Raw genomic sequence first — 27,557 nt, 5'->3', positions numbered from 1 at the left:
ATCACAAAGGGATGGGTCAGGGGCATTTAGAAGGTGGGCTTAGGGCGTGCCTAACACTTGAACGTACTAATGTCTTCTCAGTGATAGCGGTGGGTTTTAAAATTATTTTTATTTTTTTTATTTTTCTTTGTAGGTTATTTAAACTGCATACTGCTGTTGATAAGTAGGGTGTGTGTGTATAACACACACATATATATGTATATATTGGCCAAATGTGAGTTCATGAGAGCATTATTTAAAGCCCTTTTTGAGGGTTAAAGTGCATCAGTTCCTTTGATTCTAAAAGGGACATGTGACTTTTAGGTGCATAACTGTTTTTCCCTCATGAGTGCTCATTTGTTAAATAATCTATATATTTTTTGTTTTGTTTATTCTACTTGCACATTTTTTAAATTTAATGCGTTTAACAAAACATTATATGTATCTACTTGATAAGAAAAGCATCATGAGGCAATGTTACATAATTATAAGGCAAAATTAAAATAAAAAAGGAAAAATATTAGTGCTATGTCAGTCCACAACAAAGAGGAAAAATCCAAAAAGGAAAAAATCCCTAAAACAAGGGTAAATAAATATTTTAAGGCCCATGTTAGATAGAATGTAGAAATCAAACTTGATATGTCCAGGGGAGGTGTGTTCAATTCTTGTAATATTTTAGAAATGGATATCTAAAATACATGCAGGAGTGCACATGTATAAACTCGGACTTGTGAAATGAGGAGCCATTTTACAAGGTACATATGGATATAGCTCCCTAACATCCATTCCCAAACAAATCCCCAAGTACCGGAACGTATTGGGTGCCCATCGTAGGGGGAACTCCACCCCCCCAAGAGCTTTGTACCTGTGGAGAGGATGGAAATGCCTCTGATTTCTCTAAATTTAAGGCGCAACCCCTGCATAATCTCTATACTCCCGAAATGTATCCAATAACGTCCCAAGGGATCTCCTGGGTGTTCCAAGATGTACTAACAAATCATCGGCAAACGCCGCCACCTTAAAACAGCAAGGTCCAATCTGGATACCTTGAATATCCGAGCTTGCCATAATATCTCAAAGTAAAGGTTCTAGCGACAATGCAAGCAAAAGGGGGCGGCAACCCTGACGGGTCCCGCGGAGCACAGGAAATGACTGGGACTCCTGTTAACCAGCACCTGTGCCCGGGGTGCTGAATATAGCGCCTTAATAACTGAAACAAAGCGCCATAAGCTTTCAATGAGGCAAAACGAAAGTCCCAGCGCACCCAGTCAAAGGCCTTCTCAGCATCAAAACTGATAAGCACCGACTCTAAATCCTTTTGCCACCTATATTCCAATGAAGCCAGTATTTTCCGTAAATTCTTAGCCACCGTTCGTCTCCTCACGAAACCCACTTGTGGCTCATGAAGGAGATCTGGCAAAACCTGAGCCAGACAATTATTATTTTCGCAAATAATTTGACTTCAAAATTCAGCAGTGAAATGGGGTGATAAGCAGGGGCGTAGCCAGACTTTGGTGGGAGGGGGGACCAGTGCCCGAGGTGAGGGGGCACATTTTAGCCCCCCCACCCCGCTATTGCTGATCCGCCGCCACTTTTGACAACCTCTCGCGAACCCTCCCCCGCCGTCGCCTACCTTCGGTTTTGCTGGCGGGGGACCCCAATCCCCGCCAGCCGACGTCCTCTTCGTCCTGCAGTGAAAAAAGTCTTCGTTCTGTTGCATGCACTGCAGGACGAAGAGGACGTCGGCTGGCGGGGATTGGGGTCCCCCGCCAGCAAAACCGAAGGTAGGCGACGGCGAGGGGAGAGAGTCGTTGGGAGAGGGGTCCAGGAGGAAATCTACGGGGGCCCAGGCCCCCTCAGGCCCCACGTAGCTATGCCACTGGTGATAAGACTCCGGCTTTGTAGGATCCCTACCTGGTTTGGGTAATGCAATAATCTGTGCCATCTCCAAAATGGTGGCAGTGATTCCTCCTTCACCATCCTATTAAAGAGATTCGTTAGTGGGGCTATAATATCTGCACCCATCATGTTATAAAATTCCACTCTAAAGCCATCTACCCCAGGGGCTTTAAGTAAAGGGCTATCATCAATAGCTAAGGCTACTTCATCCATTGCTATCGGTGCATTTAAAAGGTCTCTTTCCTGTGGGCTTATGGTCGGTACAGATAGTGCCCAGATATAACTCTCCCGGCAAGCCCACATCTGGGGGCGTTGCATAAAGACAACTGAAATACTTTTGAAAGATCTCACAAATGGCCTCATCTGCATGAGCAGTTTGTCCCGCCTCATCACGGAGTGTAAGTATTTTCTGCTGACTCCCCTTCAGCCTAACCAGCCGTGCCAAGAGCTGGCCCACCGTCCCTTCTTTTTACAGTTTCTGCATGCGGGGGGCCTGCTGGACCCCTGCCTTAACATCCCTGCAGCCTGAACAAAATAGTTTTTTAGCCTGAGTTGATTTATAGTAGAATACGGAACTTAGAGTTGATCAACTGGTGGTACTGCTGCTTCTGGTGTATCTTCCCAGACTTATGAGAACTTGCCTTGATGTGCTTTATAATTGCTTGCAAACAAAATCGATTACATTTTGTATGCATTTTATATTTCCACACTCTCTCCACTCCAACTTTATTAGGTTTGAAAAATCCTGAAGAACTGAGTATCCTGTATTCAAACCGTGCTGCGTGTTACCTTAAGAATGGCACCTGTACTGAGTGCATCAAGGACTGCTCTGTGTAAGTGCAGAAGAGCAGAAATTCCAGACTTTGCTTGGTATCGTATACAGAAATGCACAACCGTTTGCTTCTTTTGTAACCCTGCAAGTGGCAGAAAATTCTCGTTCTTTTGTAAGAATGGCTTCGATTTTTAAATTATTTACTTATATGTTTATTATCCCAATATTTTTATTATATGCAGTGTCTTAACATGGGCCCAAGAATAAAGTCCCAGTGGGAGGAAGCTTGAAGCTGGGTTCTTGAATAGAGAGTTTATACTGTCACATGTCAATTTTCAGAGACTCTTGCCCTGGAAAGTTATCATTTTAACTTAAACATCTCCATGACAAAATTGACTTGGTAACACCCCCCCCCCCCCCCCAAACTACCTTAAAAGCAACTGGACCCAAAATAGTGTGTTGGTATGTATTTAACAGAGAAAGCAGTAATTTTAAGTAGTCATAATGGAGCCAACCAACACCACTGTAATGTAGGGAGATCAAACAAGAAATCAGAGGAACAGGTTCCAGCTGAGCTGGAAGCCTGCAGAGGACTGCTGAGGCGTTAAAATGTCCCTACTTTGATCGTGTTTGGAGTGGAGGAGTAGCCTAATGGTTAGTGCGGCAGCCTGAGAACCTGGGGAGCCAGGTTCAATTCCCACTGCAGTTCCTGGTGACTCTGGGCAAGTCACTTAACCCCCTCCATTGCCCCAGGTACAAAAAATAAGTACCTGTATAGAATATGTGAACCGCTTTAATTTTAACAACGGAAATGCAGTATATCAAATCCCATCCCCTTTCCTTTTTGAACAATCACCGACTATTAAATCCTGCATTGAAGCACCACAGTGAGACTTGATTTTGCTGTTTCTGGTTGTAGTTCCCTGGACTTGAGTCCCTTTGGAATTAAACCATTACTCAGGCGTGCAGCAGCTTATGAAGCCCTAGAGAGATACCAACTTGCGTATGTAGATTACAAGACTGTCCTACAAGTAGACTGCAACTTACAAGCAGCACATGATGGCGTTAACAGGTATTTTAGAAATTCTTCACCCTGTTACTGAATTATGATTTATAACATAAAGAAAATACATCCATTTAACATGTGATGCTGTAGAATAATTCTGAAACTTATTTGACCTAAAATGACTAGGTGCATGAGATACGTGGAAGAACCCCTCGCCCCCTTCAACCAAGATGTGTTGTGCAGATATTCAGATGCTAGGGGTTTTAGTCCCCATTTTATCTGTAGGAACAAGCTTAACATACAGGCTCCTAAGTACTAGAGAGCAAAAAGGGTAGTGAAAACTTAAAACAGTCTGAATAGTAGCAATAAAAAAAGGTCAAGATATACCATATGTACTCAAATATAAATCTATCAAACATATAAACGGCGAGTGACCGACTCACTCGCAAATGCGCAGTAGAGACTTCCCTCTCTGTCCCGTCCCCGCGTCAATACTTGATGACGAGGGCGGGACAGAGAGGAAAACTGCGCCGCCGAGGTTGATACCGCTCCGCCCGCCCGCCTGAGATCGCCGCTACCGTTCCTCCCCCCCACCCGGCCCTGGCCCTCTCTCCGCTACTAAACTTACACATCCATTCGCCGGAACGCAGCATGCACATCAGCTGAGCTGCCGTCTGCCTTCCTTCCCTGCCTGTGTCCCGCCCTCGCTGACGTTACGTCACAGGAGGGCGGGACACAGGCAGAGAAGGAAGCGCCGACGGCAGCTCAGCTGATGTGCGTGCTGCGTTCCGGCGAATGAATGTGTAAGTTTAGTAGCAGAGAGAAGGCCCAGGCCGGGTGGAGGGATGGCGGCAACTCCAGGGGTGGGGTGGGGGGGGGACGGTAGCGGTGGCGACCTCGCGGGGAGGGAGAAGGAAAACCCCAATACCAGCCTGTTTTTATGGGCTCAACGGCTAGTCCAAGAATAAACAAAGATAAGATTCCCCCCCCCCCCCCCCATTCCAAAAAGAGGGAAAGCTCTTAATGCGAATATATAGCCCCCAGTTTATAAAGTGTTTCTCTCCTCCCCTGTGGTGTCCAGCATTTTTACCCTTACCTTTCTCCTGCACTGGCTGCTGTGGGAAGGAAGAACAGGGTCCCTCGCTCAGCAGCATTCCTTGATCACTAGCCCAAGGTGGTATGGTAACTCCTAGCTGACAATAACTGGTGCATGCTGAAGTCCTGCTGGATCCCGCCCCTCCAAATCAAAAGTTGGGGCAGGTGCCAGCAGGCCTAGATGCTCAAGGCCTATGCGCTGGCCAACTGTGATGCAGTCAGTGTCAGCTGGGAGAGTTGTCCACCCCAGACTAGTGATCCAGGGACTTCTCCTTTCCTCTGCATCAGCAGTGGGGGGGAAGGTAAGGGCAAAAGTGCTGCATGGGGTGGGGGGGGGGGGGTAAAACTTACTTGGTTTATATATGGTAGAACAGGTTCTCAGCATCATCCTTGGGACACACCTAGCCAGTCAGGTTTTCAGATACCCACCAAGAATATATATAGCTGAGATCTGCACAAACTGCCACCACTCATACATATTAATTATGTGTATCCTGGAAACTTGCCTGACTGGGTTGAGATCTACTGATATAGAAATGGAGCACAGAGTGAACTGGGCATACCATAGTGCGGACATTCATATTGACTACAGCTGGTGAAGATTGTAAATCTGATGGTACAGAAATAACTTTGGAGTGGAGGAGTAGCCGAGTGGTTTGTGCAGAGGACTTTGATCCTGGGGAACTGGGTTCGATTCCCACTGCAGTTCCTTGTGACTGTGGGCAAGTCACTTAACCCTCCATTGCCCCAGGTACAAAATAAGTACCTGTATATATGTAAACCGCTTTGAATGTAGTAGCAAAATACCACAGAAAAGTGGTTAATCAAGTCCCATTTCCCTTTCCCTTCCCTAACTTAGTCTAGTTTTTGGGAGTTGTTACTGCAAAAGATGGGATTGGCAGAATGAATTGTAAACCAAATTCCAGTAATACTGAGTGGTTTCATGTGTTAGACTATAACACAAATCCTTGAATACATGAAAGAAACTGACAGGAAGTTGGAACTTACAGAAAGTTGGATTTGTTCATCGTACAGTCAATAGGCCAAAGCTCTTTGGAAACTGTTAACCTATTTTTATCTTTAAATGAGTTGTGCTAAATAGAATAGCTTTATTTCCCATTTGATGTCAAACACCTTGTTCACAACAACCAGGAACTAGCCTAGTTCATTTTCAGCTGGTTTCATTCACTAACCTGAACCTCTTCCTACACCTTTATATGGTCGTTTTCTCCCTCCATGACATTAATGGTTGCAGAGGAGGGGATATTCATACTGCAGTACACAAGAGCCTTGGCTATTAAAGCACCCAAAGTGAAATGTCACTTCAGAACAAGTAGTTAACAAGTAGTTAATGCTGCTTCTGTTATAATAATTTGTTTTTTAATTTATATTATAAAACATTCTGTTTTGTGTTCTTGTTTTGCTGGAAGGATGACTAAAGCTCTGATAGAGAAGGATGGCACTGAATGGCGTAAGAAGCTCCCACCCATTCCCTCTGTTCCTCTATCTCAACAAACAAGGTGGGAGTTGATGTCTGACAATAATTTGATTGACACACATTCTAAAAGGAACATTTCCTCAGGGGAACAAAATGGTGTGCTCCCTTCATTCAAAGGTATGCTATTCAGTTATAAACATTTCACTTGAAAAAGTGGTATGACATTCAGAGGCAACCTTGACTATAGTACAGCTACCAAACAGAATTGCACTTTTTATTTATTTATTTTATTTTTATTTTATTGCATTTGTATCCCACATTTTCCCACCTTTTTGCGGGTTCATTGTGGCTTACAATATGATATAAGTGAAGGAAATACAATTTGTTACAACTTGGTTATGGATTACATTGTGTAGAGTTAAGTGAGACAATCGAAGTAACGTTATGGAATATAACAATGGAACGCAGACATTGAAACCTTGGAAGGGGACAATGAGAGGCTTAAAGGGCAATATTAAGGCATGAAGACATATGGTATACATATTTCTCTGATTGGAGGTATGAATGATGTGAGATTACGGGGATGAGATTGCAGAGTTGGATGTATGATGCATTAGTGAACAGTGAGTATGGGCTTTATGTGTTTTGGCTCTTTCCGTATATTTTTTCAAAAAGATGGGTCTTCAATAATTTGCGGAAGGAAGCTTGTTCGTGGATCGTTCTTAAGTTGTGCGGCAGTGTATTCCAAAACTGCGTGCTTCTGTGAAAGAAGGTCGACGCGTGTAGCGTCTTATATTTCAGACCCTTGCAGTTGGGGAAGTGAAGGTCGAGGAAAGTTCGAGATGATCTTTTGGCGTTCCTGGGTGGTAAATCTATTAGCTCAGACATGTAGGCTGGGGCTTCGCCGTGAATGATTTTGTGAACTAATGTGCATACTTTGAAAGTGATGCGTTCCTTGAGTGGTAGCCAGTGTAGTTTCTCTCTTAATGGTTTTGCACTTTCATATTTTGGTTTTCCGAAGATGAGTCTGGCTGCTGTATTTTGGGCTGTTTGAAGTTTCCTCAGTATTTGCTCTTTACAACCTGCGTATAGTGAGTTGCAGTAATCCAGCTGGCTGAGTACGAGGGATTGCACTAGGCTGCGAAAGACGGATCTTGGGAAGAATGGTCTTATCCTTTTCAATTTCCACATGCAGTAGAACATCTTTTTAGTTATGTTGTTTGCGTGAGTTTCGAGTGTTAGGTGGCGGTTGATAGTGACTCCAAGGATTTTTAGCGTTTCTGAGATTAGAAGGTTTAGGTTTGGTGTGTTTATAGCGGTAAATTCCTTTGTGTTATATTGGGAGGTGAGTATCAGGCATTGAGTTTTTTCTGTATTTAATTTCAGACGAAATGCATCTGCCCATGTGTTCATGATGTGTAGGCTTTGATTGATTTCATTGAAGATTTCGTTGATGTTTGAAAGGGATGTATATTGTAACATCATCAGCGTATATATATGGGTTGAGGTTGTGGTTTGATAGGAGTTTAGCCAGGGGGATCATCATTAGGTTAAAAATGGTTGGTGAGAGGGGTGATCCTTGTGGTACTCCGCATTCAGGTGTCCATGCCTTAGACGTGGTTGAATGTGATGTGACTTGATACGAGCGTAGGGTTAGGAATCCCTTGAACCAGTTCAGGACATTTCCTCCAATGTTATTAGTAATTTATCCTATCATTAAAATTATCCACAGCACCTGAAGATAGGAAAGTAACCAATGTAATTACAATTTTTAAGGGTTCTAGATGCAATTGGAAAACTACAGACCATGAGCCTGTTGTCAGTGTTGGATAAAGTGATAGAATCTGTTATAAAGAACTGTCTGCCGAGATGGTTCTATATAGAAAATCTTTGAAATTGGTGGATGTGATTTTTCTGGAATTTTTAGAACCTCTGTTAAATACTGCTTGAAGGTTATCAATGGAGAAATGGCAACCTGCTTAGGAAAAATTTATCAGTCTGAGGGCATTTGAAAGATTTAGTACAAAGAGAGGAATTAAATTTGACTCAAATTATTGAAGGGAGACAATGTGGGTCTAACAACTGCTACACTTAAAGTGATTTTCATACTTCAACCAGACAGAGACTGGATACTTAAACAATTTTTTTTAAAATAAAAGACCAGATTTCCTAGAGTGTAAAATTAGAATGTATCCTGACGTCTCAAGAATAACGCAAAAGAAAAGAAAAGAATTTCTCAAACTGAGACCAAAGGTAATGCAACTCAGAGCACTATTCTGGCTGAACTTTCCTTGCCAAGTGCGTGATAAAATTAAATTCAATTAAATATGTTTTTTTTTTTTGAGGCAAACCAATTGAACTCTTTTCTAGAAGCAAAGCTGAGAGACTCACAGCTTCCATTACCAGGGATATTAACAACTTCAATCCCATAAATAGTTTATATTGCCTGGAATGCTTATACTAGCCTTCATGTTTTGATTTAGAAGTTGGTTTCTAAAAAATCTTATTTGATTTCCTGAAAATTGTGATAATCCCCTAGTATTGTGGACTATAGACGAGTAATGGTTTCTTTGTTAACTACATTTATTTCTATAAAGTTTATATTTTTTTTAAAAAAATTTTCTTTAAGATACTAAATCGTCTTTATCTGTATTCAAGATATAATACTTGATGTAATTGAAAAATTCAAATAAATAAATAAAAAAAGAACTGTCTGGTGGCGATTAAAAAAATCATTTTTATTAAAATGTATTACCTGAGTAGGTGGATTACTTGCAGTGGCTCATCTTGATTATAGAAAATGTGACTTGTGTGGTGTCTTCCTCTCCCCCCCCCCCCCCCCCAAATTAAAAAAAAAATTCTAGTGCTTACAGAAAGTGAAATTCAACGAGCCAAAGCTTTAAAAGAAGAAGGAAATGAATGGGTCAAGAAGAAAAATTATAGAAAAGCTATTGATAAATACAGTGAGAGCTTAAAGTTCAACAACCGGGAGAGTGCTGCTTACACTAACAGGTAGATTAGAGCTGTTTATTTTTGCATGGTTCATAATTTGCTTCTTGTGGCTATACCTTTATTTTTATGGGGGCCAAAATGGTTTGTGACATTTGAGCACCAAGATGACATATAGTACATTTAAATATAACCAGTCTTTTTCAAATAATGCACAGTAAAAAGAGGGAGAGGGAGAATTTACAGTATCTGTTTTTGAACTTGGTCACAAAGGAACAGGGCTTAATTGCTGGGGGGGGAGAGTTTGTCAGCCTGGAATGCAGTTCCACCACATAAGTACATAAGTAATGCCACACTGAGAAAAGACCAAGGGTTCATCGAGCCCAGCATCCTGTCCACGACAGCGACCAATCCAGGCCAAGGGCACCTGGCAAGCTTCCCAAACGTACAAACATTCTATACATGTTATTCCTGGAATTGTGGATTTTTCCCAAGTCTATTTAGTAGTGGTTCATGGACCGTCTAACCCCTTTTTAAACTCTGCGAAGCTAACCGCCTTCATCACATTCTCCGGCAACGAATTCCAGAGTTTAATTATGCGTTGGATGAAGAAAACTTTTCTCTGATTTGTTTTAAATGTACTACACTGTAGTTTCATCGCATGCCCCCTAGTCCTAGTATTTTTGGAAAGCGTGAACAGACACTTCACATCCACCTGTTCCACTCCACTTATTATTTTATATACATGTCTCGCCTCAGTTGTCTATTCTCCAAGCTGAAAAGCCCTAGCCTCCTTAGTCTTTCTTCATAGGGAAGTCGTCCCATCCCTGCTATCATTTTAGTCGCCCTTCGCTGCACCTTCTCCAATTCTACTATGTCTTTCTTCAGATGCGGCGACCAGAATTGAACACAATACTCAAGGTACGGTCGCACCATGGAGCGATACAACGGCATTATAACATCCTCACACCTGTTTTCCATACCTTTCCTAATAATACCCAACATTCTATTCGCTTTCCTAGCCGCAGCAGCACACTGAGCAGAAGGTTTCAGTGTATTATCGACGACGACACCCAGATCCCTTTCTTGGTCCGTAACTCCTAATGTGGAACCTTGCATGACATAGCTATAATTCGGGTTCTTTTTTCCCCACGTGCATCACCTTGCACTTGCTCACATTAAACGTCATCTGCCATTTAGCTGCCCAGTCTCATAAGGTCGTTCTATAATTTTTCACAATCACCACTTCTTTTCAAACTCTAGAACAGCAGGAGTGTGTTTAATCCAGCTATCCATTCCAGGCTGCCTGCAGGGCAAGGAATGAGCCCAGAGCAGAGCATTGAACTGGTCATTCTGCTTCCTAATCCAGCCTCCCTTCTCCTGGGTTTTCTGCCCTTGGCTGTGCTCTCTTCCCTGGCTCCACATTTTTACTTCCTTTTTTTATCTACAAATTAAGCCCTGGTTAGGCATGTGAATTGACTCCTTTGAAAAGTAACTAGGCCTGAGTATCTAAATTTAGGTGGGTAAGAGTGGCTAGCAGGGTGGATGAGAAAAAAACATATGTGCTTAGTACTGATTTTCAATAGTAAGGCATCAAATTTAGGAAACTTAAACTAGCCAAATTGCTGGTGTAAGTTTTAGGACATATGGGGGGTCATTTTGGAAAGAGAAAAATGTTCAGAAAAATGTCATAAAGCACCATTTGGATGGATTTCTTCTCCAAAGTACAAATTGGTATTTTCAAAACTGTTAGTTACCATCTCTCTGACCTCATGTGCAACTTTCTTTAAATTAGTCACCTTATTTTCTAACTCCTATCTGTGTTCCATCTTTGCTTATACCCTAAACTGTCAAATAAAATGTTCTATTTCATATTGTGTTGACATTGTATTATACATATTATTTGAATATTTTTACTGCTGTAATTGCCTGTTGCTCATGTTTGATTTATTCTTACTGTACACCGCCTTGAGTGAATTCCTTCAAAAAGGCAGTAAATAAATCCTAATAAATATTTTGTAGATGTTTATCTAATACCGCTATAGCAAACTATATGTATCTTTTAGTTAAGAGGTAAAAAGACTTCAGATCCCCGGTGCCATTCCCTCTCTTTTGAACAGCACCGCTCCGCTTCACCGCTGGTTCTTACAAATACCAGTGCGGTAACAGGCGGGAATCCTCATCAGTCAAAATGTCCTCTATTAATTGCTGTTATACAGTCAATATATATTCTAATATGCAATTTTTAGCACTTCTCTTTTTTACGGACGTTTTTCTAGTAGGTTCGCTCTACAGCGAGCTCCTACTTCGTTAGGAGCCGAACCTCTATCGATGTTGCCCTCTTATGGCGTTCTGCCTAATTTCTCTTCTTGCTTCTCGCTAAAAAGAGAGGGAATGGCACCGGGGATCTGAAGTCTTTTTACCTCGTAACTAAAAGACTGTGTAGATACATATTGTTTGCTATAGAGGTGTTAGATTGTTGAACTCACTGAGCAACAAGTAGACAGTTTAAATTAAAGATGTTTATCTATGCATTTTGTCTGCAGTGCATCCAAATCACAAGGAGGCATTGCTCGTGGGCATTGTGGAGGTGGGATTATGGCGGGCTTAGATCGTTCCTAACCAACATTTTACAGCCATAATGGAACAAAATGAAAACATCTAGGGCTGAAACTTAAACATTTTGGTCTAGACCTGTTTTTTATAACGAATAAGGCACAAAAAGGTACCCTAAATAACCAGATAACCACTGGAGGGAATCTGGGATGACTCCCCTAGTGGTCGCTGATCTCCTCCTACCCATAAAAAAGTTTGAATAAAAATAGTACTTGACAGCCTCAGATGTTATAGCCAGGTCCATTAGAGCAGCATGCAGGTCCCTGGAGTAGTCTAGCGGTGGGTGCAGTGCCCTCTAAAACTCACCAGAAACACACTGTACCCACATATAGATGCCCCCTTCACCCATAAGGGCTATTGTAGTGGATTTGGAGGGCTCAGCAGACAAGATAAGGTACCAATGGTGAGATGTATACTTGGGAGCATTTATATGAAGTCCACAGCAGTATCCCATTGCTCTCCTGGAATGTCTAGGGGACCAGTCAGCTAAAAAATGCTGGTTCCTCCTACATCCCATGACTTGATTTTCTACATTTCGCTTGTACTTCCTTTTTTTCCTAAAATATCCTGAAAAAAATAAATGCACAGAGCACAAAACCTTGTTACAAAAAAAAAAAAAAAAAAAAGACATTTTGAGGTTTCAGAAATTGGTTGTTTTCTATTCATATTTGGGATGTTTAGCACAAAACGTCCGAAATCCAGCTTGGAGGTCCTATCGTAAATGCCTTTCTATTTAACTTTGTAAGTCTAAGTGCTTTGAAAATATACCTCTTTGGCTACTAAGTTAAGAAATTGCTTTTAAATTGCTGCATTGAACTCGGGAGCCGTTTTGGCACACTTTCTTCAAAAGCGCGTAGTTACTGAATTATAGAGACTTAAGTAGGGGAGGATGACGCTTACATTTTAATTGTGATTAATTGTGCAATTTAAACTTAATTGCGACATGCATTTTGGGCACGTGCTTTTCCAATTTTATTTTTTAGGTTGACCCAAACATCTTTTTGAACAAATGCTCAGCGTGGCTTATTATCCTTCACAACATGCTATTAGGGGTTGGCAATGCTTAAAAATGTTTCTCCACATTAATCGTAGTGTTAAAAATATTTAATCACATGATTAGTTGTACCTATGGACAGGATGCTTGGTACTAGTAAATTGCCACTGCATGGAAGTTTTTTTTTTTTTTTTTAAACCTGCTGAATATAATGAAAATTAGCATGTACACACTTCCTTCCCACAGCACATTGCTCCCCCTCCGCTCCATACAGGTTCCTACCTTTCTCTTCTTCTGCTGCATCCTTCCCCTGTACATACACTTAAGTGTCTCCCCTTCTGCTATTAAAGCTGTTATCCCTGACACCCAGACACCCATTTCTCTCCTCTCCTTCTGCTGACCCCTCCCTCAGCACACAGGTACAGCCATCCTCCCTTCCGCATTTATCTTAACATATATGCAGTTCTTCATAGGGTATCCGCAGCGATTCCCACATGCTATTTGCCACTGATGCTGATGTCTTCCCTCTGCTACATTATGGCAAGGTGAAACAGGATAGGCAGGGGAGAGAAAGCAATGCTGAACAAGAGACAGGAGTTAAAAATGTCGATCACGATTTAAAAAAATTAATTGCAGTAAGATTTTTTTTTAAACTTTATCACATTAATAGTGCAATAAATGCCCACCCCTAAAGTAATACTTGCTATAGTTCTCAAGGGGATTCACCATACAGGGGAGGGTCTGGTAAGGGGGGGGGGGGGGGGATAGGATGGGAGGATATTAGAAATTGATGGTTATTATATATATATATATATATATATATATATATATATATATAAACTTTACAAGCTTTTTGATTGTATTGACGTTTAACTTTTCAAATAAAAAGAAATCAAACAAAATAAAACATGGAAAAGAAAATAAGATGATACCTTTTTTATTGGACATAACTTAATACATTTCTTGATTAGCTTTCGAAGGTCGCCCTTCTTCCTCAGATCGGAAATAAGCAAATGTGCTAGCTGACAGTGTATATAAGTGAAAACATTCAAGCATTACTATGACAGTCTGACAGGGTGGGAGGATGGGGGTGGGTAGGAGGTATGCATGGGGACATCAAAGCATATCATTGATATTCTAACAGGATGGGTGTGGATAGGTGAGGGGTGGGGTGATCAACAGAGACATACAGCTTTATGGTTTATAATGGGCTAGGAACCCCAGATCCTTGTTAAGTCCTTTCTGTTGGGTGTTAAAATATTCAATCATTCTGACTTCAAAGGTCTTACGTTCTTGTATGGTTTTAAAGTTACCTTTCAGGATTCTCACTGTGAAGTCACTGGTACAGTGTCCTGGTCCTGTAAAATGTTGACCAACAGGTGTGGGAACCCTACTGGCACCAGCATTGTTCATGTGATGTCTATGTAAATTGAATCTTGTCTTAAGCATCTGGCCTGTTTCTCCAATATAGCATCCTTCCTTACATGCTTCACAGTGAGAATCCTGAAAGGTAACTTTAAAACCATACAAGAACACAAGACCTTTGAAGTCAGAATGATTGAATATTTTAACACCCAACAGAAAGGACTTAACAAGGATCTGGGGTTCCTAGCCCATTATAAACCATAAAGCTGTATGTCTCTGTTGATCACCCTCCCCTCACCTATCCACACCCATCCTGTTAGAATATCAATGATATGCTTTGATGTCCCCATGCATACCTCCGACCCACCCCCATCCTCCCACCCTGTCAGACTGTCATAGTAATGCTTGAATGTTTTCACTTATATACACTGTCAGCTAGCACATTTGCTTATTTCCGATCTGACGAAGAAGGGCAACCTTCGAAAGCTAATCAAGAAATGTATTAAGTTATGTCCAATAAAAAAGGTATCATCTTATTTTCTTTTCCATGTTTTATTTTGTTTGATTTCTATTGATAACCTTAAGAGTGGACTAACATGGCTACCACACTCCTCTACAAATAAAAAGATAAACCTAAATTGCTGCATCTGTGAATTAAAACTCAGAGCCACATTGCCATATTTTAAAGATGAAATTGCACTGTTGCTCAACCTTAAATAAGCTGTTCAGAACAAAAGTGGGCCATGTCCATTATTTGCATTTCTAAGCAGAATTTTATCCTCGCTTTTAGAAAAAGTATAAATTGCTGACAGATTAAAGCTGCTGTAGGCAATGCTTGGTCTTTTTACTGAACTTTTGTCACAAAAGTGAGTGTTTTAAATACCTTGCTATTTTTTTTTTCCTAAAGCAAAGATTGAAGTTCTGCTTAGAAATGCAAAAAGTGGAATGGCCCACATTTGCTCTGAAGGGCTCAAATGTTGATGTGACCTGAACCGTAGAAAATGTACCTTTTCATGCCTATGAAAGAAATGTATCACCACTGCAGTGCTCACACAGGCAAACTAGTATCACCAAACTACTGGCTATTTTTACTGAAAGACTTTTCCTTCTAGTGGTGTATAACAATGTTTCTCTTTCTGATCCTGGATACCGTATTCCAGAATATCCACAATGGGGCCGATATTCAGACCGCGGGAGGGAGCCTGGCTTACTCCCGTGGTCGGCGGTCAGCCCGAATATTCAATGCCAGGCTGTTTCCATTGACCGACATTGAATATCTGGTTTATTTGGACCGGTTTAAACAACCAACTAAGTTGATATTCGGAGATAACCAGTTAAGTTTAAACTGGCCAAAGATATTCTAGCTATTTAAACAGCCCAGTGTGGCCGCTCATAATAGCCGGCTATGCAGTGAATATTCGGGGATAGCTGTGTCTTGCAATTTTTATAGCAGATTATCTCCTAGCCGCTAACTGGGACTATTCAGCAGGGGATAGGCGGCTATCCCCTGCCAAATATCGCTGGCTAGCCGGTTAAGAGTCATTTAACTGGCCAGGTCCAGTTCCTGGCCGGTTACGTGGTTTTCAATATTGAGGGGAATGAAGATGCATGAGATTTGCATCCACTGCCTTCAGTGTAGGCAGACTTATCTTGCACCTCTTCATTCAGGATATTTTAAAAGCCTGACAGGGATGATAACTGTCACCCTAGAAGGGAGGGTAGTGGGTTCTAAGACTAAGAATGTTGCCTTATATCTAAGAGTGTTGGATTAACTTCTGGGGAGTTTTAGATAAAGTTTGTGAGTACCCCTACCCAGATCGTTTTTTCTGTTTTTCTGAATCTTGCGTTTCCTTCCCGACAACAATGCAAAGAATTTTGACACATGCTCACATGTGCTGCAGCAGGCCTGCCCCTTACCCTTTTATGGATTTCTCATTACTATGGGAACCCTGCAAGGAATGAGGCCACAACAGGGCTTGTGAGCATATGCTGACTCGCAGGCCCTGTGCTGACTGCTGGAACTCTGCTGATGGGTCCAGCTCAGCTGGTCACAGTATCAGAGCTTTTTTAAAAAAAATTTGGCTGTATTGGCAAATTGCCTACATGTAATTCTGAAACCAAAAAGAAAAAAGCAACACTGGGCCTTCAAGAGTGGGACAACAGGAGTACTTTATTAACCAAGGACCCGACACGGGCCGTGTTTCGGCGCCAAAAAGGCGCCTGCCTCAGGGGTCAATTTGTAGATGTAGTAGTTAGACAGAGTTCAAGATATAGGTGCCTTGAAAGACAGCCTCAGTAACTTGTATTGATTTCGCTATCGCGTGTAATTCTGGACAGACGAGAGGTTTTCTAATTAACATTTTTGTTAACTTAAAATTGAAGAGAGCACTCCTTATACATCCTGTTTAATATAGCTGTACCACAATGAACAAGTAGCCATACTGGGTCGGACCAATGGTCCATCTAGCCAGTATCCTGTTTCCAACAGTGGCCAAGCCAGGTCACAAGTACCTGGCAAAAACCCAAATCTTGGAAACACTCCATGCTACCAATCCTAGGGCAAGAAGTTGCTTCCCCATGTCTGTCTCAATAGCAGACTATGGACTTTTCCTCCAGGAACTTGTCCAAACCTTTTTTAAACCCAGATATGCTAACCACTGTTACTACATCCTCTGGCAAAGAGTTCCAGAGTTTAACTATTTGTTGAGTGAAAATATATTTCCTCCTATTTGTTTTAACAATTTCCATGTAACTTCCTTGAGTGTCCTCTAGTCTTTGTACTTTTGGAATGAGTAAAAAACTGATTTACTTCTACTCGTTCTACACCATCTGGTCAGGGCTTCCAAGATGGTGTTTTTGAATAATGTCCACGCATTTGAAAGTTCTAAAGAAGTGTTGTCCTCCAGTCTGTTAGAAAACTATACTGTATATCTAAAGCAGTGATTTTCAACCTTTTCATCTCATGACACACTTACAAGGCGTAAAATTTGTCAAGGCACACCATCAGTTTTTTAAGGATATATATTTTCTCATTTAACAAATGAGAATTAAGATTGTATTAAAATTTTAAACATTGTGTTATCTTTATAGTCACAAAATAACATGTATTCAAAAACAATTTTAAAGTGAATCTCAGACCGTTATACAAATTATGTACCAAAATCTAATATAATAAAACGCACCGTGAACGTTCTGAAGACAACGTTCTGAAGTCACTCAAACACTCCCTGAAGGGTTCGTGGATTCATGGTGTGAAGCCAGCCAACCGTCTCTGCACCGCCCTCGCGTCAAACGTCATGACGTCGAGGGCGGAAAAAAAAAAACAAACAAACGGATCGCACCCATGCACGGTGCGTTTTATTATATTAGATTTACCTCCGTGGTCATCCTTGACGTCAGAAGAAGGCGGAACACAGCGAAGGGAAGGCTAGACGTCGGGAGTGCCGCCTCCTTCCCTGACGCTGCGCTGCCGGAACCGCCACGGAGGTAAATTTAAAAAGAAAAAAAAAAGAAAAGGGATGTTGGGGGGAGAGAAGAGGGTGGGCAGTAAAGTTGAACAATGGGAGCGGGAGGGCAGGGGAGAAACGACAGCATGGATGCGAAGGGGGGGGGCATGGATGCGAAGGGGGGGTGGAGAAGAGGGCGGGCCAGGCTGGGACATGGGAGAGAGAGGAGCATGGATGCGAGGGGGGGGGGTCATGGAAGGGGGAAAGGGGAAGAGGGGAATTGCTGGAAAAGGATGAATGGAGGGGGCAGGGGACAGAGGAGCATGGATGGGTATGGATTGGGAGGGCAGGGCTCAAGGAGAGAGGGGAATTGCTGGAAAGGGATGAATGGAGGGGGCAGGGGACAGAGGAGCATGGATTGGGAGGGCAGGGCTCAGGAAGAGAGGGGAATTGCTGGATAGGGATGAATGGAGAGGACAGATGGGCATGGGTGGATATGGATTGCAGGGCAGGGCTCAGGGAGAGAGGGGAATTGCTGGATAGGGATGAATGGAGGGGGCAGGTGACAGGAGCATGGATGGGCATGGATTGGGAGGGCAGGGCTCAGGGAGAGAGGGGAATTGCTGGGTAGGGATGAATGGAGGGGACAGATGGGCATGGATGGATATGGATTGCAGGGCAGGGCTCGGGGAGAGAGGGGAATTGCTGGATAGGGATGAATGGAGGGGGCAGGTGACAGGAGCATGGATGGGCATGGATTGGGAGGGCAGGGCTCAGGGAGAGGGGAATTGCTGGATAGGGATGAATGGAGGGGACAGATGGGCATGGATGGATATGGATTGCAGGGCAGGCCTCAGGCAGAGAGGGGAATTGCTGGATAGGGATGAATGGAGGGGGCAGATGGGCATGGGTGGATATGGATTGCAGGGCAGGGCTCAGGGAGAGAGGGGAATTGCTGGATAGGGATGATTGGAGGGGGCAGGTAACAGAGGAGCATGGATGGGCATGGATTGGGAGGGCAGGGCTCAGGGAGAGAGGGGAATTGCTGGGTAGGGATGAATGGAGGGGACAGATGGGCATGGATGGATATGGATTGCAGGACAGGGCTCGGGGAGAGAGGGGAATTGCTGGATAGGGATGAATGGAGGGGGCAGGTGACAGGAGCATGGATTGGGAGGGCAGGGCTCAGGGAGAGAGGGGAATTGCTGGAAAAGGATGAATGGAGGGGGCAGGGGACAGATGGGCATGGATTGGGAGGGTAGGGCTCACACTCTCTCTCTCTCATATACAATGTCTTTCTGACTCACTCTCACACACTCTGTCTCACACTGTATCACATTCACTCTCTATGTGCCACACAGTCACTCACACACTCGCTTGGTCTCATACACTCACTCTCACAGAGAATCTGTCTCACACACACTCTCTCTCACACTGTGTCTCACATACACACTTGCACACACTCTCATTCTCACACACACACTCTCTCACAAACACACTCACACCCAGACTCACTCTCTCTCTCACACACTCACACTTTCACTCTGTCTCTCACACAGTCACTCTCACATACACTCTCCCAAACATACACACTCCGAGGAAAACCTTGCTAGCGCCCGTTTCATTTGTGTCAGAAACGGGCCTTTTTTACTAGTGTACCAATAATGAAATTTGGCAAGCTCATTTATGCTGATATTTGCCGTGCTACGTTTTATCTTTTCACTCTCTGGATCAGACCCTGAATGAGGATGTGACCAAACTGACAGAATAATTGCACCACATGATGGCTCCAGTTGAGCCCCACCAACACTATACTTGATGCATTCCACCTCCAAAACATCAGTGCCAAAAAAGACGTCATGTACAGTGCTGTGTACAATTCTGAGGACCACATCTTCAAAAAGATAAACAGAATAGTCAATCCAGAGGACAGCTACTAAAAGTCTATGGTCAAATAAGAACAAAGTTAATTACCTAAAACAAAAATTGGAAATGTATTTTATCAAATGAACTAGCATTTCCATTACTCAATATGCAAATATGCCCCAGTTTCCATATCATCAAGCTGATCAATCCATAGACTGGTGGGTTGTGTCCATCTACCAGCAGGTGGAGATAGAGAGCAAACTTTTGCCTCCCTATATGTGGTCATGTGCTGCCGGAAACTCCTCAGTATGTTCTCTATCTCAGCAGGTGGTGGTCACACACAGCAGCAGCTCTGGCTAGGCCTCCAAGCCTAATCCTTAGGTTTTGTTGAGGCCTGGGGTTGAGGGCTCTTTTGAGCAAGTGCAAACCTGGTGGTGCCAGGTCCCTCCTTTTCTCCCCCCTCCCGCTGGCTCCGTTTAAAAAAAAAAAAAAATTTTTAAACGTCTTTAAAGGCGTTTAATTCGACGTTTCTTTAAACGTTCATTGCAGCTACTCACTGGGACACCAGTTCGTTACAGCTCGGAGCGGCAAGCAGGTAATTTTACCTTTTTATAGCGGGCAGGGGATTCCCCGATTCTTCTCCTCGTGGCAATGGCGTCGGAGGGCGAGGGCGCAAAGGGTCGCTCCCCGGATCGCTGGAGCGCTTCTAGAGGGGATACGGGGGTTTTACAACCTGATTCGCCCTTGATGGGTGATAGTTTAGTGACCGATGAATGTCCCGGTCGTTCCTCCGGCGTGGCGGTTTTTTCCCGCCATAAACGCCCATCCCCCGCTCCTCGCCTCCGCCATCTTGGCCGGCCACGCGGCTCGGACGGCTTCTTCGGGGCCGCCCTTGAGGTTGGAGACATTAATGCCATGAACGCCCTTAATTTGGGCGACGGCACAAAAGCGGCTAAAGTTAAGCGCCGTTCTTCCCGCGCGGCTCCTTCACGGAGTTTCGCGCCGGACGCCATTTTGGATGCGCAGCATGTCTTTCCCCCGCTATTGCGAGCGCCGGTTGAGAGTGCGTCTAGGGCTGTTGCCCAGGCTGCGGAAGTGCACAGTCTGGGGGGTTTCTCCCCCGAGTTTGTTTTGCTGCTGCATCAGGCTTTCCTCATGCAAAACGCTGCCCCTGCTCCCTCTTCTGATAAAGAGGTTGAGGTTCCCAGAGGTAAACGCCCTCGGGTTGATTTCCAGGCCTTGGAGGACTTTTGTCTCCTCCGATGTAGATGAGGGCAGCGTGTCTGAGGTCTCCCAACGATCCTTTGCGGATTCCTTGGAGGAGATAGATCCCCGCTCGGATGGAGCGGATGACCCCTCTGCAGCGCGGCTTTTTAGCCCAGAGGATTTGCCCAACCTGTTGTTACAGGCCATGGACACTTTGAAGATTTCCTCTCCGGAGGACGTCTCTCCCTCAGCCCCTGTTGGCTCTGCCATTATGCTGGGGACGAAGCGCCCGCCTAGAACCTTCCACGTGCATGATGCCATGCACACCTTAATTGCGGCTCAATGGGATGTCCCGGAAACGAGCCTTAAAGTGGCTAGGGCTATGTCCCGCCTCTATCCTTTGGCTGTGAGTGAACGAGAGGCCTATCTGTGGCCTACCGTGGATTCTTTAATCACTGCGGTGACTAAGAAAACGGCGTTGCCGGTGGAAGGTGGCACGGCCCTAAAGGACGCCCAAGACAGAAGATTGGAGGCGGCCTTAAGGTCGTCCTTTGAGGCAGCTGCTTTAAGTTTGCAGGCCTCAGTTTGCGGCTCCTATGTGGCCAGGGCGTGCCGGACTATGGTGCAGCGGGCTTCCCCCTCGGATCATTCCTTGAGGGCTGATTGGCCGGCCCTGGAATCGGGCTTAGCCTATTTGGCAGACTTGCTGTATGATGTCTGGAGAGCCTCAGCTAAAGGCATGGCTCAGACAGTCTCTGCGCGGCGGTGGCTTTGGCTGAAACATTGGTCTGCTGACCACGCCTCTAAATCCCGCCTGGCTAGATTGCCTTTTAAAGGCAAGCTGCTCTTTGGGGTCGAGCTGGACAAAATCGTGACCGATCTCGGCACGTCTAAGGGCAAGAAATTACCAGAGGTCAGGGCTCGGGTTAGTACTCGTCCCGATACCTCCAGAGGATGGTTGCAGGAAGCCCATCGGTACCGCCCGGGCAGTCGGGTTCCTCTGCCCCCTCTTCCTTCAAGAGGAATTTCTCCCCCAAGCAGCATTCCTTTCGCAGAGACCGCCGTCCCGGAGGTGCTCCCTCCGGTCCTCCCCCAGGGTCTCGTACCCAATGACGGGGCCTTGGTCCACGCCCCAGTGCAGATTGGAGGACGGCTGTCCTCGTTTCTGGGCGAGTGGACCACTATAACTTCAGACGCGTGGGTGCTGGAAGTCATCAGAGACGGCTACAAGCTAGAGTTCTGCCACCCTTAAGAGACGGGTTTGTACTCTCTCCCTGCAAGTCTCCGGTCAAGCTGTGGTAGTGCAGCAGACCTTGGACAACCTGATCCGCCTGGGTGCGGTCGTTCCGGTGCCAAAAATCAGATTGGCAAGGGACGTTACTCCATTTACTTTGTGGTTCCAAAGAAAGGAGGTTCTGTCTGGCCTATCCTCGACCTCAAAGGGGTCAATCGGGCCTGGAAAGTGAGGCACTTTCGCATGGAGACTCTCCGCTCTGTTATAGCGGCAGTGAAGGCAGGAGAGTTCTTGGCTTCCTTGGACATCAAGGAAGCGTACCTGCATATTCCCATCTGGCCTCCTCTCCAACGCTTTCTGCGTTTTACAGTCCTGAGACGACACTTCCAGTTCAGAGCCCTCCCTTTCGGGTTGGCTACTGCTCCGCGGACCTTTTCCAAAGTAATGGGGGTCATAGCGGCCTTCCTGCTAAAGGAAGGAGTACAAGTCCATCCTTATCTGGACGACTGGTTGATCCGAGCCCCCTCTTATGCAGAGTGCGGCAAAGCTATGGACCGGGTAGTTGCTCTTTTGAGCTCCCTGGGATGGATCATCAACTGGAAGAAGAGCCAGCTGCGCCCGACTCAGTCCCTGGTGTATCTGGGAGTTCGATTCGACACCCAAGTGGGCAGAGTGTTCCTGCCAGACAATCGGATTGTCAAGCTTCAGGCTCAGGTGGACTAGTTCCTAGTAGCCTCTCCTATTCGGGCTTGGGACTACGTGCAGCTGTTGGGCTCTATGACGGCCACGATGGAAGTAGTGCCCTGGGCCAGGGCTCATATGAGACCACTACAGCTATCTCTGCTGCTGCGCTGGACTCCGATGTCGGAGGATTATGCTGTGCGCCTTCCCGTGGACCCAGCAGTGCGCAAGGCGCTGAGCTGGTGGACGCAGACAGACAAGTTGTCTGCAGGATTGCCTCTGGTGACCCCGGAGTGGATTGTCGTCACGACAGACGCCTCTTTGATGGGCTGGGGAGCCCACTGCTTGGGAAGGACAGCGCAGGGGCTCTAGTCTCCTGCAGAGGCAAGTGGTCTATCAACCTCCTGGAACTCAGAGCCATTCGGTTGGTGTTATTGGAGTTCATCCCGGTACTGGTGTTGAAGCCTGTACGGGTCCTGTCGGACAATGCCACGGCTGTGGCCTATATCAACCGCCAGGGAGGTACCAAGAGCGCCCCTCTAGCCAAGGAGGCTATGAGTCTTTGCCAGTGGGCGGAAGCGAACCTGGAGCAGCTTTCAGCGGCCCACATTGACGGAGTCATGAATGTCAAGGCGGACTTTCTCAGTCGCCATACCTTGGAGCCCGGAGAGTGGCAACTATCTGCTCAGCTGTTCTTGGACATCACGAAGCGCTGGGGCCAGCCGAGCCTAGATCTGATGGCGTCATCGGCCAATGGCCAAGTGCCGCGCTTTTTCAGCAGAGGACGGGACCCTCGATCCCTGGGAGTAGATGCTCTTTTCCAGTGGCCGACACAAGAGCTCCTCTATGTGTTCCCGCCCTGGCCCATGTTGGGCAGGGTGCTAGACCGGGTGGCAAAGCATCCCGGCAGGGTAATCCTGGTGGGTCCGGATTGGCCCAGACGTCCCTGGTATGCGGACTTGTTCAGGCTCTCAGTCGACGATCCTCTGCGGCTGTCAGTGGAGCAGGGCCTGTTACATCAGGGTCCCGTGGTGATGGAGGATCCCTCTCCCTTTGGTCTTACGGCCTGGCTATTGAGCGGCAGCGTCTGAGGAAGAAGGGCTTCTCAGACAAGGTCATCGCCACTATGCTGAGAGCGAGGAAGCGCTCTACTTCTACTGCTTACGCCAGGGTTTGGCGTATCTTTGCAGCATGGTGTGAAGCAGGCTCACTTTCTCCCTTCACTGCTCCAATTTCTTCAGTGTTGGCGTTCCTGCAAGAAGGTCTGGAGAAAGGCCTGTCGCTCAGTTCCCTTAAAGTCCAGGTAGCGGCTCTGGCTTGCTTCAGGGGCCGCCTGAAGGGTGCTTCCCTGGCTTCGCAGCCAGATGTGGTGCGCTTTCTCAAGGGAGTTAATCACCTGCGCCCTCCTCTGCACTCAGTGGTGCCTGCGTGGAATCTCAACCTGGTGCTAAGAGCATTGCAGAAGCCGCCTTTGGAACCCTTGTCGAGGGCATCTCTGAAAGACCTGACGTTGAAAGCAGTCTTTTTGGTGGCTATCACTTCAGCCAGAAGAGTTTCCGAGCTCCAGGCGCTCTCATGTCGAGAGCCTTTTCTGCAGTTCACTGAGGCAGGAGTGACTATTCGCACAGTGCCTTCCTTCCTGCCCAAGATTGGTTCTCGCTTCCATGTGAATCAGCAGCTCTGTCTCCCTTCCTTTCGTAGGGAGGACTACCCAGAGGAGTACTCCGCTCTTGAATATCTGGATGTGAGACGAGTCATCATCAGATACTTGGAAGTGACCAATGATTTCCGGAAATCGGATCATCTGTTTGTCCTGTTTGCAGGTCCTCGTAAGGGTCTGCAGGCTGCTAAGCCTACAGTGGCAAGATGGGTCAAGGAAGCCATTGCAGCGTCTTATGTGGCCGCGGGGAAGGTGCCGCCTATCCAGCTGAAGGCTCACTCCACGAGAGCTCAGGCGGCCTCGATGGCAGAGGCCGGATCCGTCTCCTTGGAAGAGATATGCAAGGCGGCAACGTGGGCTTCGGCTCATACATTCTCCAAGCATTACCGTTTGACTGTGGCTGCAAGGGCGGAGGCCCGGTTTGGAGCTTCAGTGTTGAGGTCAGGGATTTCTATGTCCCGCCCTGGGTGAGTACTGCTTCGGTACATCCCACCAGTCTATGGATTGATCAGCTTGATGATATGGAAGGTAAAATTATGTATAATCATACCTGATAATTTTCTTTCCATTAATCATAGCTGATCAATCCATAGCCCCTCCCAGATATCTGTACTGTTATATTCTGGTTGAATTTTAGGTTCAAGTTTAGCCTTCAGTTACTTCAGGAGGACTTCGTGTTCAAGTTCTTCTTTCACTTGGATTCTTCAAGAGTTGAGACGAGTTTGTGTTACAGTGAGCTGCTGCATTCCTCTCCCCTCCGTTTTACGGGGCTGGATTGAGACATAAATTCTGCCGGCACTCCCTCCCGCTTCGTGCGGCTGTAGGGCAGCTTTGTACCCCTCCCGCTTCGGCGGTGTTAGGGTCAGTCAGCTCCTCCCGCGGTTGCGGTTGCAGGATAAGCCAGATCCCCCCGCATCGGCGGGTGTGGTGTCCCTCCCCCGCTCCGCGGGGATGAGCTGGACGGATTCCCCTCCCCCACTTGTGTGGGGATGAGCTGGGTTAATTCCCCTCCCCCGTTTCGGCGGTGGTGAGCTGGGCAGAGTGTCCCTTAGTGGGTGTAATTCTCTAAGTGCTGAGTCCTGCGGATGGAGCTTTGATATCGACATACTGAGGAGTTTCCGGCAGCACATGACCACATATAGGGAGGCAAAAGTTTGCTCTCTATCTCCACCTGCTGGTAGATGGACACAACCCACCAGTCTATGGATTGATCAGCTATGATTAATGGAAAGAAAATTATCAGGTATGATTATACATAATTTTACCATTTTTCTTAATATGTTTGCTTAAAATCCATAGAAATACTACAGTCATGTATGCAGAGGGAGTTCAAAAAATGGTGGCTGCCCCCCCCCCCCCCCCCCACCACCACCAAACAAATGCTCTGTCCTGCCCTTCCTTCAGTCAAGTGCTCTCCAGCCATCAGTCTCTGTCCTCCTTCCCCCCATGCTCTTTCCTGCCCTTCCTTCACCGGCGTGATGCTCTGATGGCCTACCTCCCGTGCTCTCCAGCACCCCCACCCCGTGTTATATAAATCAAGAGTATCTTTGCACACAAAATTCTCACATTCTGGGAAACCACAGTTAACTGGTACTGTACAGCAAGTCCTCTGATTCCTCCCTTCAATAATTCATTGCAGTCGCACTTGCTCTCTGCCCAGGCTGATGCATCATGGTTCACATGCATGTGTCAGTAGATCAGGTGACCTCCGACACTGCTGGCTCATGTATGGTCAGTGTGAGCCTTGCTGCATCAGCGCTGGCAGAGAGCAAGCGCAGCTGCACTGAATTATTGAAGGGAGGAGGCGGTACTTGGAAGCCTTGGAGGACCCTGAGTAGGTCACTGAGAGGCTCATAAACTCCCACGTGAACTCCATAGGAGCTACTTCCATGCCTTCGGGATCCCCGCAGACCTGGCAGGATCCGCAGGAGACCTGTGCAGCTCTTGACTGTGGCACAGTGGTTGAAAAACGCTGATCTAAAGAGTCGCCTCTCTAAAGTATGTTTTAGCTGTTTTCCACAGTGTATTATAAAAGTGCATTTGTTGGAAGTATGTGGGCATTCCAGGTGCAATGTTTGGACAGAGCCACAAAGTACATGTGTATCATATAATATACCTGCATAGAATATATGCACAGCTTCATCTACATTACAGCATTTACACACTGCTAGGGAGAGTTCTAGGAGTCTGTTTTATAAAGGTACTAGTAAAAAAGGCCCGTTTCTGGAACGAATGAAACGGGTGCTAGCAAGGTTTTCCTGGGAGTGTGTTTGAGAGAGAGAGAGCCAGAGTGAATGTGTGGGTGTGTGACAGAGTGAGACTGTCTGTGTGACAGTGTGTGTGTGAGAATGAGAGTGTGTGACAGGGCCCCCTCCCCTGTTCCTAATGCCCCTCACCCCATTCCCTCCCCTCCTTTTCCTCCTCCTTCCCACACTTTGGGTTCCTTAAGGCTTTCAAAAGTCTATGTACCCCCGTGGCCCTAACGCCCAGTATCAGGATTCCCCACCGCTTTCCTCCTCACCCCTCCCCCAAGATGTAATACTTTCACGTCCTTCATTTTTTTTTTTAAAAAGTGTCCTATCTATCCTGTGTACAAATGCCCGGCATTCAGATTGTGTTCCTCTCGTAAATTTCATTTCTTTCATTCATTCAGAACTCCCCCCCCCCCCCCCCCCCCCCCCCCCGAACACTTTTGGTTCCTTCAGTCTTTTAAAACTCTCCTATGTACCCTATGTGCTAATGGCCAGCATTCAGATTGTTTTCCTTTCCCAAATGTTCATGTCTTTCAGTCGTTCAGAACTCCCTCCCTCCCCCCATTTAACACTATCGGTTCCTTCAGTCTTTTAAAACTCTCCTATCAACCCTGTGTCCTAATGGCCAGCACTCAGATTGTTTTGCTTTGCCAAATTATCTGTCACTGAGGTCAGTGCGTGCCTGCCTAGCAGACCACTTCCGGCAGGCACGGTCCCAGGCACATCCTGTTGGAGGTGAGAATTATTATATAGGATATAGGTGCCTGTTGCCTCCATAAAATAGGAATGTTTTAGACATTTTTATAGGCATTCTTATAAAATTATCCCCTGGGTTGGGGGCTAATTTTATAACAGGCCACTTATCTTTGTGCTATAGGTTTGTGCATAAGTTACACCACATTTTAAAAAGGGAAAGTATATACATACTTTTCTTTTTTTGAAAATTACTCTAGGGAAAGTGGCTGCATTCCATGGTGACTGTCAACGGTGCACTGCATCCAGAGTAGGAACTTTGGCAGGCGAGAGTGGGTCTGCTGAGCATGCACAGATTCATATTTATGCATTGAAGTCTAAACCTCACCAAGTCATCCCTCTATCC

At 45.6% G+C, this 27,557-nt stretch overlaps 1 protein-coding gene across 5 annotated transcripts in view; it reads left to right on the top strand.

Moving 5' to 3' along the window:
• TOMM34 (translocase of outer mitochondrial membrane 34) overlaps positions 1-27,557 on the top strand; it is a 50,184-nt gene that overhangs the window by 13,270 nt on the left and 9,357 nt on the right. For all 5 annotated transcript variants that reach the window (XR_003943021.1, XM_030211045.1, XM_030211044.1 and 2 more), the window contains exons 3-6: positions 2,612-2,711; positions 3,570-3,722; positions 6,182-6,366; positions 9,054-9,201. Coding sequence is in view for 4 of the 5 variants with exons in the window: in XM_030211045.1 (XP_030066905.1) it covers positions 2,612-2,711; positions 3,570-3,722; positions 6,182-6,366; positions 9,054-9,201 (586 nt within the window). In the remaining variant the exon portion in view is untranslated. The remainder of the gene's footprint in view (positions 1-2,611; positions 2,712-3,569; positions 3,723-6,181; positions 6,367-9,053; positions 9,202-27,557) is intronic.

Source organism: Microcaecilia unicolor, chromosome 8, assembly GCF_901765095.1.
Source record: "Microcaecilia unicolor chromosome 8, aMicUni1.1, whole genome shotgun sequence".
In the NCBI taxonomy this organism is placed as follows: domain Eukaryota; kingdom Metazoa; phylum Chordata; class Amphibia; order Gymnophiona; family Siphonopidae; genus Microcaecilia; species Microcaecilia unicolor.
The sequence above is the reverse complement of the archived record's forward strand: the minus strand, read 5'-3'. Positions and strand labels throughout refer to the sequence as shown.